The 11,508-nt window shown below is 43.3% G+C and overlaps 1 protein-coding gene across 1 annotated transcript in view; it reads left to right on the forward strand.

The window, feature by feature from the left end:
- The window catches only part of ACER1 (alkaline ceramidase 1), a 72,297-nt gene extending 61,518 nt beyond the window's left edge, over positions 1-10,779 (forward strand). The window contains exons 6-7 of the mRNA XM_018572165.1: positions 8,047-8,184; positions 10,550-10,779. Coding sequence (XP_018427667.1) covers positions 8,047-8,184; positions 10,550-10,724 — 313 coding nt within the window. The 3' untranslated portion in view covers positions 10,725-10,779. The remainder of the gene's footprint in view (positions 1-8,046; positions 8,185-10,549) is intronic.
- Positions 10,780-11,508: the final 729 nt, after the last annotated feature.

The following is an 11,508-nucleotide window of genomic DNA, read 5'->3' on the forward strand; positions in this document are numbered from 1 at the left end:
AGGGGCGAACTGACTATGCGGCCGTTACCGCAGCTCCCGGTCAGCCCGCCCGCATCAGACACGGCTCTCTAATTGGCCGCCGCTCGCTCCTGAAGGGGGTCCTTGGAGGCCCCCTGCGGGAGGCCCTTTACAGTGCCTGTTTAGAGGGCCACATCTGCCTGATCCAGCCAGTATGCGATTCGAGCTGGCTGGATCAGGCAGACTGGATCAGGCAGACGCGAACAATCTAGGCCGAAATAGCTGATATGGAAAAATTCAGCTTACTTTCCAGTTCAGCCATGTTGTCCTAGATTGTTCACTTGTCCTGCCTTCTCCAAGGGGGTAAGTTCGCCCCTGCGCCCGGGGCTGGGAGTGTAGGATGTGCAGAAAGGCGGCAGAGGGATGGAGCAGCTGCAGCCACAACGGACCCCTCACAACCAGGGTCCAGGGAGCCCCACTGACCACCAGGCTAAGGTAAGGTGACATTTTTAAAATAAAATCCCGGGACATTTTTAAATATGTCCCAGTAACATAAAATATATATTTTTTTTTTAATACTCACCTGATCTGATCCACCGACAAGCGCAGTGTCCCGCCGCTCACGCTGTCAGAATATGCATACAGAGTGTTCCGGTTACTATTTAAACCGGCGAGCTGTGTGTAGCTTCTCACAAGATACGCTATTAGCGTAGCATGAGCGATGGCTTCCCTGCTACGCTAATAGCGTAGCGGGGCTAAAAGCTGCACACAGCGCGCCGGTTTAAATAGATACCGACACGCTCTGTATGCATATTCTGACAGCCTGAGAGACGGGAGTCTGCGCTTGTTGGTCATTCCAGGGATCAGGTGAGTATTAAAGGGTTATTAACCACTTGAAGACCAGGTGTTTACACCCCCTTCCTGGCCAGGCCATTTTTCAGTAATCAGCGCTGCAGTACTTTGATTGACATTTATTCCGTCATGCAACGCTGTACTGAAATGAATTTTTTACCATTTTTTTGGGACAGATAGAGCTTTCTTTTGGTGGTATTTAATCACCACTGCGGGGTTTTTTTTTTACTATATAAAGAAAAAAATACCGATTTAAAAAACAAACAAACCTGTTTTCCTTAAATTATGTAAATGAAACATTGCAAATAAATAATATTTCTTCATACATTTAGGCAAAAGTGTGTTCTGCTACATTTCTTTGGTAAAAAAAAATCCAAATGAGTGTAAATTAATTAGAATGTCTTACAGTTATAGAGTCTACAAAACAATGGTATATATACCTTATAAATTGGAAATGTATCAACCCTGGTGCCCTGATTACCTTTCTTGAGACAATAAAATACCAGTATAGTAGAAACACCCACAAAATTACCCCATTTTGTAAAGCAGACACCCAAAGGTATTTGATAAGATGCATGGGGGGTGTCTTAAAGATGTCATTTTTTGGCACAAGTTATCAAAAAAGAAAGAATTGTTTTTATTTTATTTTTTACACAAAGTTGTCAGTTACCCTGTTTCCCCGAAAATAAGACCTAGTACTATTTTTGAGAATTCTTAAAATATAAGACCTACCCCGAAAATAAGACCTAGTTGTGACCTTTCCCAGGGCCGGTGGTGGCAGAAGGGGAAACTTGAAGAGCCGCGGGAGAGAATCGGCGATGCCAGTGCTAGAAGAAGCGAGGCGGCAGCAGAGGGAGCAGAGCCGCATAAGCCGCATGCCTCCTCTATAGCGCCGGCTCCTGTCATAGGCGGAGTGATACCAAATGCACTCCGCCTGTGAGGAATTGAAAGTGAAAGCGTGCTTTGCTCATTCTGGCCAGCAATTGGTTGCCAAATTGCTCTTGGAAAGGTACGACGCACCCCAGATTGCCCTGATCAACCTATTCTTACCTTTGCCATTTTGGATTATTTAATTTGGATTTGCATTAATTTTGGATTGTTGTACATTAAAAAAAAATAAGACCTACCCCCCCTAGCTGCATAGAGGGGCCAAACATCTAAGGAGCACCATGAGGGTTTCAAGGGGCATAAATGAATCATCTGATTCCCTGACTACTTGTTACTTTTTTGGAGGCCCTGGAGTGCCAGGACAATAGAAACACCCACAAAATGACCCCATTTTGGAAAGCAGACACTCCAAGGTATTTAATAAGTGGCATGGTGAGTGTTTTCAAGATTTCATTTTTTTGCCACAAGTTTTTGAAAAATTAAGAAAGAAAATGTAAAAGCATTTTTTGCACACAAAGTTGTCAGTTAATTAGATATTTCTTATACACAGTATGGGCATACTCAGAATGACACCCCAAAACACATTCTGCTACTCATTCCGAGTATGGGATACCACACATTTGAGACTTTTTCACACCCTAGCCGCATGGAGGGGCCAAACATCCAAGGAGCAGCATGAGGGTTTCAAGGGGCATAAATTAATCATCTGATTCCCTAAATAACTGTTAGAATTCTGGAGTGCCTGGACAATAGAAACGCTGACAAAATGACCCCATTTTGGCAAGCAGACACCCCAAGGTATTTAATAAGTGGCATGGGGAGTGTTTTGAAGATTTCATTTTTTTGCCACAAGTTTTTTAAAAATGAAGAAAAAAAATGGAAATTTATTTTTTGCACACAAAGTTGTAAGTTAATAAGTTATTTCTTATACACAGTATGGGCATACTCAGAATTACACCCCAAAACATATTCTGCTACTCCTTCCGAGTATGGGGACACCACACATGTGAGACTTTTTCACAGCCTAGCCACAGAGAGAGGAGTGCAAATACCATGGAACACCATGAAGCTTTCAAAGTGCTCCATGGTATTTGGTATGGAGCACTTTGGGGGAATGGTATGACCCCATTCCTCCAAGCCAAGCAGACCTTCTGGTACTTGGCTAACCCCAGGAATTATACACCATGCTATGTTCAGTGACCAGGAAGTACAGGAAGCTTGACAAAAGGTAAACAAAACAGTACCTGTGATTCCAGAAGTGCAGCTGTCTTCAGAGGATGACTGAGACTGGTGTTTTAGATGGAACATTGTCAGTTGGACAAGCAGATGGGTCACTGAAGGCAGCAGGAAGAAATGTGGTCAACTAGGTCAGTTCAGGTGGCAGGCAGAGACGTGGTCAGTATGCAGGCTAAGAACAGTTCAGGCGGCAGGCAAAGACGTGGTCAGTATGTGGGCAAAGAGTCAGTCCAGACGGCAGGCAGAGACGTGGTCAGTAAGCAGACCAAGGTCAGTTCAGGCGGCAGGCTGAGACGTGGTCATTAAGCAAGCTGAGGTTAGTTCAGGCGGCAGGCAAAGTATTTGTTGTGAGTATTTAGGCAAACGATCAATCCAGGTGGCAGGCAGAGACGTGGTCAGTATGCAGGCCAAGGTCAGTTCAGGCAGCAGGCAAAGACGTGGTTGGTATATGGGCAAAGGGCTGGTCCAGGCAGCAGGCAGAGACGTGGTCGGTAAGCAGGCCAAGGTCAGTTCAGGCGGCAGGCAGAGACGTGGTTGACAGAGATGCAAGGATCAGTTCAGGAGGTATGCAGATATTCCCATGTATGATGGGCATCCAGGGGGCTCTAAATGACTATCCTTCCCTTCATACACACGGAAGTCATATGTGTATCCGGTGTCTCTTTCACAAAGCTTGTACAGTTTAACCCTGCACCTGGCGCGTTTGCTGGGGATATACTGTTTGATATTAAGCCTGCCTGTGAAATGAATAAGGGATTCATCAACGCAAATATTTTGTTGGGGGTATAAATTTCAGAAAATTTGGCAGAAAAAAAATTGATGAGTGGCCTAATTTTTTGGAGCCTATCATATGTGGGGTGACTTCTGGGAGGTCAAGTAAAATTGTCGTTGAAATGAAGAAACCTCAATATGGTTTTGTATCTTGTCCTGGACATGGTTGCGGAATATAGGGGCCTGTGATGAATTGGGTTTGTAGACCAGTACACATTCAGCTCATTTTTTTTGGTGAGTCCCATATTCAGTGTTAGGCCGAGAAAGGTTTTAAATTCAGCAACAGTCAGAGGCCTCCACTGAAATGGTCTGGCATAGGAGAAATTAGGATTGCTGGCAACGAACTGTTGAAAATAAAGGTTGGATTGGGTGACAATCAAATTGAAGTGAAGAACAAATTAAAAAATTGTATTGGTGTAAAATTTTCTGTTTCCATTTGGACTCCTTGATTGGCAATAAATGGGGGGATGACCGGTGCGGCTGAATTTGAGGGTAGCCACAAGGGATTTGAAAGTGCCTCTGGTAGTACACTAGTATGTGGTCTTTGGGGCCTGATTCTTCGTAGCTGATTTTGGGGATGAGCGGTGGTACTGGTGGATGCCTCAGCTTGGGGATGAGCGGCAGTACTAGTGCTTGGCTGCTGCATGTCAGCTGGATGTTGCACAGCACTCCTGGCTCTTTTAGTGGGCACAACTTCTTCTTCTGAATCAGAGGATACTGAACCGCTGCTCTCCGCAGGTTCGTACTCTGATCCAGAATCTGAGGCCTCTCCGTCACTCTCACCAGACATGCTGAGGATTTGAAATGCCTCCTCGCTGCTGTACATTTTTTGGGACATTTCTGTTAGTGCGTATACTTGGGGGCACTGGATGAAACTGATACTTGGACGTGCTGTACCGGTTATGTGAGCGTCACACACTAATTGGTGCTAGTAGGCTGGCACAGTGGTAGATACTGGCGTGTTCTGCTGGCACTGAGTGCTGATATGTGCTGCAAATGTGTCACTGATTACACTGAAACTGTCAATCGTGCTGATGACACTGCGACTGGCACTGACGACAATGAAACGCACTGATACTGTTAAATCGTACTAATGACACTGCGAGTGGCACTGACGATACTGAAAACGCACTGATACTGTGAATCGTGCTGATGATACTGACTTGCAATAATGACTTAGGAATCACACTGATGACAGGGAATGGCACTGACAATGTGAATCTCAAAGATGACACTGAATTGACACTTTGACGCTGTACTTTAGCAATGTATCAGTCTGTATCACTTTAAATGCTTTGAATGCTTACTGTGGATGATTTGTGAAGTTTCTATCTCCTCCCTCTCACAACCAAAGGGTGTGTGAGAGAGGAGATAGTGACAAGGCTGCAAACTGCAGCCTCTGTTTACTTTTGTGACAGCTGTGATTTGTCACAGCTAGATTGCAAGGTATAGAGCCGATTTTACTGGCTCTATACCTTTTTTTAGAAACAGCACTGTCCATTGGACAGTGCGGGCACAGTTGCCGGGTCGTGATGGCGCTGGGAGCACGCTCAGATCTAGGAAGGTCCTGGCCGGCCGTTTTTATACAACGGCTGGCCCAGAGGCAGTTAAACCCTCCAGCTTTTTTGCATATATCTACGGCTAGCAAGCAGTAGATATATGCAAAAAGTAAAAAAACAAAAACCGCTTAAACAGCGGTTTAAACTTACCCCGTCTTAAAATGCGAAACTGTTCGGGCGGCCGCAAAGCATCTTGGGGCGGGCGCATGCGAATTTTGGATTTCTCGCCGGGAGACGAGGAGAGACACAAGGTAAGTCTATAGACGCGTGGGCCCGCATGCAGACACCGCTGGATCGGAAGTGCCAGCAAGGAAAGAGGAGTCAGCGCTGGATCGGAGAGCCGCCGCATCGCTGGAGGGACAGATGAAAACATCAGAAAGGAAGAAGAACGAATTAAGAGACATCAGTTAAGGTGAGTGCTGACATTTACATTGGGGGGAGGGAAAAAATTGTTTACTTTAATGTCACTTTAACCACTTCCGGGCCGCAGTACGTCTATAGACGGCGGCCCGCAGAAGTGGTTAAAACAAGAACACGGCTGCTTCAGCTTTTAACAGCAGGCGATTGCTATGTAACTTACAAGCGATCTGGTGTCTGTACAATAAACCACTCCAATGTAGCTTCCAGTCAATCTGTTTATTGACTAAATGGTGCAGCATTTCCATGCAACGTTTCGGAACCAAAGAGGTCCCTTCATCAGGCAAATAGAAAGTGAACCACAATGATAAAAGAGTGACTTAAATACATACAAGTGCCAGCCAAACAACCAATCAAGTGAAGTACCAGCCCTCTTCTGACATCATCATGATGTCACTCAATTATCAACTACACCTGCAGATGCCCAACAATTATACTGGTCTCCACCTCAACCCCAATCACATGCCATGCATATCTAAAGCAAGCTCAACATCCTCCATGTATCATGGAGGTTGTTTATATGGGTGGAAAAATCTCCATATCAAGCATGGTACTGACCGTTTGATGCACAGAATCGTGGGGAGATAGACGGACACTTCCTCGTCCGTTATCATTAGCCGCTGAGTGAGGACTCGTCTGGCGGGCGCATGCGCAATGGCCACGCGCGCTATACCACGCCCCCTAATACGCCAATCAGGAGCAATAGCAAAGTGCTGCCAATTGACAGGGGGACGCCTGTCACCGCAAAAGAACAGTCTTACCCTGCAAAAATGCCGTTGTAGAATATTATAATATCTGATCAGGAGGTGAGGTGAAATCAGTACAATAGATAAAGGTCCTAAGCCCACTTCCAGGATGTCTTATAGAGTGGCCCTAAGACAACATTGATACATTTCCTCAAAAATTGGGCACAGAGATTTACAGTGATCCACAGATATATACAGGTGAAACTCGAATAATTAGAATATCAAGCAAAAGTTCATTTATTTCACTAATGCAACTTAAAAGGTGAAACTAATATATGAGATAGACTCATAACATGCAAAGCAAGATAGTTCAAGCTGTGATTTGTAATAATTGTGATGATTATGGCTTACAGCTCATGAAAACCCCAAATCCACAATCTCAGAAAATTAGAATATTACATGCAATCAATAAAACAAGGATTGTACATAGAACAATATCGGACCTCTGAAAAGTATAAGCATGCATATGTACTGTGGCATTGTGAGGCAATACCACGGTGTTAGGTGGCCTCAAAGTCACCCAGAGTTTAAAAATGAAAGTAACATTAAAAAAATGGGAAAAAAATGTTTAAGTCCCCGCCCCCCAGATACACACGCGTCGGAGCGCCTACGTGCGGAAAATGACAATTGCGCTGCACATGTTACATATTGCCTCGAACGTCGCAGTGAGAGCAATAATTCTAGAGCCATCAATCACTGATAACACTATTATTGTACTAGTATTGATGAGGTGGTGATTTAATGGTTGTGGGGGGCGCAACATTTTGTTCTGCCCCCCAGCGACGCGCTGAAATGGGGGGGGCCCGTCCACTGGCAGAGATAGTATGGGGCCCGCCAGCTGCTGTGAGGAGGGAGCCGCGGAACAAGGAGGCACTGAAGATGGCTCTGCAGGCACATCATGGGGCCTCAGACGGCAGTGAGGACCCAGCAAACAGAACACACACAGGAAACAGCTGAAGACAGAAGAGGTAAGGGTAAATAGTTAATTAAAATAATTATTTGTAGCCTAATGTTGTATAAAGTACTGTTGTAGCAATGCAGAATGACACCCTCTATAGGAGGACTACAAATCTCAGCAGTACTTTATACAGAAATGCTATTGTTATATAAAGTATTGCTGGGATGTGTAGTCCTCTATAGCCTGTGCCATTCTGCATTGCTGTAAATATTAGGGATGCACCGATATATCGGCCGCCAAAACATATCGGCCGGAAATGGCACTTTTTGCTAAATGCCAAAAGTGCAATTTTTCTGCTGATACAGCGGTGCATCCTTGCTTTCTTTCCTCCCCGCTGGGCGCTGCTCTGTGTCCCAGCGGGGAGGAGAGAAAGTGAAAGCCGGCCGAGCGCTGCGGGAGGAGAGCGCTGTGTTTGTGGTTTATTTTTTTGGGGGGAGCAAAAAAAAATCTTGCACCAGGGCCCTTTGTTCCTTAGGTCCGCCACTGGGTTCACCACATGCCTTCAAAAGTCGGGAGGGGCACTACATAAAAATTGCAACACATCCAATGTGACAAAACAAACAGAACCAAAAGTCTGACTTAGCAGTTTTATTGATTTATTTCATGTAATAAATATTCCCTTAGCAAATAAATATACTAATTTTTATTTTATAATACACAGGTGCACTGACCGGGACATTATTAATTTGGCAATCGTGTCTTTTTGTTTGTGGTTTGTGGCCATTTCTTGCTGGCTTAGTGATCGCCTCTTCTGTAATTTCTGGAAAAGGATCAACTTCTGTTACTTGCATAGCTTCTGGTAAGAACGGCTAATGTATATGCATTATGTGGCAAATAATAACGATTGGAACTCAGAACTTGGTGGTCCTGATTTAATCAAGGAGTAGCACATGTTCACTTTGCACAGTGGATTTTCACTTAGTCCAGTGAATGAGATAAAGCTAGGTTAGGATTCACTTGCATATACAGGTGAAACTCGAATAATTAGAATATCGTGCAAAAGTTCATTTATTTCACTAATGCAACTTAAAAGGTGAAACTAATATATGAGATAGACTCATTACATGCAAAGCAAGATAATTCAAGCCGTGATTTGTCATAATTGTGATGATTATGGCTTACAGCTCATGAAAACCCCAAATCCACAATCTCAGAAAATTAGAATATTGTGAAAAGGTGCAATATTCTAGGCTCAAAGTGTCCCACTCTAATCAGCTAATTAAGCCATGACACCTGCAAAGGGTTCCTGAGCCTTTAAATGGTCTCTAAAGGTGCCCATACACTGTGTGATTATCGCACGATAATCGCGGGAAATCCCACGATCGTACGATAATCGCACAGTGTATGGAAGGCGTGCGACCGTTTTTACTGTACGGTCGCACGTCTTTTGTCTAAGGAGCATGCTAGAAAACCAGCCGAGAATCGTACGATTTTCGGCTGGTTTTTAGCATGATCGTGAGATCAATGCCACACGGTGGCGGTGTGCGCACGCGCACACATTGCCCGTTCAGCATTGCGGTCATCACAAGTACGATCTGCCTGTCCAAGATGGGCAGATCGTACTTTTTTTAATTACTTTACAACCATCGCAAGACTAAAGGTCTTGTGATGGTTGTAAAGTGTATGGCCACCATTAGTCTGGTTCAGTAGGAATCACAATCATGGGAAAGACTGCTGACCTGACAGTTGTGCAGAAAACCATAATTGACACCCTCCATGAGGAGGGAAAGCCTCAAAAGGTAATTGAATGACTATAGTCAGCAGAGCTTCACCTAATTTACGAAGTTAAGTAAAAATTCACTTTTAAGGGTGAAACTTTACTTACACAGTTGCTAGTCATGATTTCCAAGATCCCATAATTTGGCCTTTTTTTTTTTTTAAAGTAGGATAGTTTGGCTCAGCTATACCTTCAGTGCATCAAAAATAATGTTTGTAGTCATTGTAAGGTTGATTTAATAAAGCACAGCATGCTCACTTTCAAAGTGAAATTTCACTTTGCAAAGTACATTTTTACTCATCTTAGTAAATTAGGTGAATAAAGAGAAAATTAACTTAAAAAGATCTGGTGATGTCACTAGTGTGTTGCTCACGCTTCTCCTTGCTAGATGCTCTAACATGAGGAAGCAAATCTCTGTCTCTACCAAGATGCAACCTCTACACAGAGACACAGTGCAAAACAAGGCACGGTCAGTAATTCTGGAAAGATAAGCTGTAGGGAGACCACAAGCAATACTGGTGCCTGCTTTTTTGAGTGCAGTTTTCAGCATTTTGTCTCAACTACAGCCTCCCATAAAATAAAAAAATATTGCAATTATTAATGCATCTGCACTTACAGTTTTCTCTTAATCCCCCTGCAAAATCTCACAAATACCTGTTAATCTGAAAGAGAAGTCCACCTAATGCAGCTTCCTGTGATGTGGCAACAATGCTGCACTGCTCCTAAATTCAGAGCAGAATTGCTACTCTCAGAATTGCCACTGCCTGCTTGCACTACAGTGTAATGAGATGTTATATGGGGCATAGCTTTAAGCATGGTCACTGCTGATTCACAAACCTGTGGTTTGTCAGTCCATATCTGGCTACTGTACACATAGCCATACCACTGCTTTCTGGATTGCCAGCACTGCCTCTGCTATTGAAACCCTCCCACTGTAATCTGCAGTGTCTGGGGGAGGGCATGTGAGGCACAAATAAAGGAGGATTTAGCTTAGTCAGAGAAGGCATTTTTTGTTTTTTAAAGCTTGTACATTGCATAGTAACTTAATTGTGTACCTGTTTAGACTATCATATAGGAGCCTTTAATTGTACTTTGAGCAAACCTAACATTACATATGTTTTATATGTATTTATTCTTATTATTCTATAAGTAATGTGTAAATGTAAAAATGGCAGATAACTATTGCCTTTCAAGGAAATCACAGCTGTTCTCATAACAATTGCCTTCATTTTCCTTTCTCCCCTGAAGGCTTGTGGCTTCTTTGTTCAGACATGATCCAGGTTTAATATTCCATGCAGTAGGTCTGGCTATAACTTTAAGTAACCAAGCAGCATCATTTTTTGCTAACATGATAATATTTAATGCAAAACACTTTTTAATTTATTTATTGCATATACATGTAACACTGCATTTGCGGTCTTGTTTTTTGTTTTGTTATATCTCACAGGCACATCTTTATTTGTCTGACTGTGGGCCACATAAATACCGTCTTTGCCTTTTTTGATGCTAAGTATGAGATTCCGGAGTGTAATCTGCAAGTTCAGTATTGGCCATTCAAGTCCACAAGAATTGGATTGCCCTATTTAGCCATCCCCACAAACAAGGTTAAAAAGCACTGCTAGCTCATAGGACTCAACCAGACATTGCAACAATGAAGTAACCCTAATCAGAAATCTCCATCTGGCAGTTGCTGCTATACATCCTGGAACTATGGCAGAGTTTTAACAGTAATGGAGTTTGCAGCTATTTTTGGCCTCAAGCCTTGAATTGGAATTGATGGCCTGATGTAGGACCATCACTACAAACACAAAATTATAGAGAACAGTGTTGTTCACTGGATGCCTTGTCTGGATGAAAGGTTGCCGTTTTCTGCAATGGCAGTATCAGGACACTAATTCATTGGGGAAAGCTTGCACTGACACTTGCTTTTGAAAAGCATGCATCTGTTCTGGAATAATATGTACTTTTTATAGACTGCACAGTTTCATTTAAAGTAGAACTAAAGCTTTTTTTTTTTTTTAGCTTTGGATAAAGTGGAGAGAGAGTAGAACACTTGTCCGGTTTTATTTTTTTTCGGTGTCCCTGATATTTGTCCTGGGGACCATTACCATTAAGAGTAAAAGTGAAAGAAAAATCACACATTTTTACTTCTCACCAAATCAGGACTAGAGGGAAAATCTTTCAATGGGGACTTTGGTTCTCTTAACCCTGGTGACCACGTCGTAGAGGATCTATGCTGCCCCCCACCCACCCCTGCAGTTCCTAACTTTTTTTTGGATTGTGAGCTGCAAGTACATGTATTTTTGTACAACTATAACTTTGATCAGTGTGGACCCCTCTGTGATGTACATGGAGTGCTCAAAAGATGTTTGGTAGTGATTCCCTCTAAGGGGCTGATTGAAAGAC

Source organism: Nanorana parkeri, unplaced genomic scaffold (genome assembly GCF_000935625.1).
Source record: "Nanorana parkeri isolate BGI_ZX_2015 unplaced genomic scaffold, ASM93562v1 scaffold1956, whole genome shotgun sequence".
NCBI lineage: Eukaryota > Metazoa > Chordata > Amphibia > Anura > Dicroglossidae > Nanorana > Nanorana parkeri.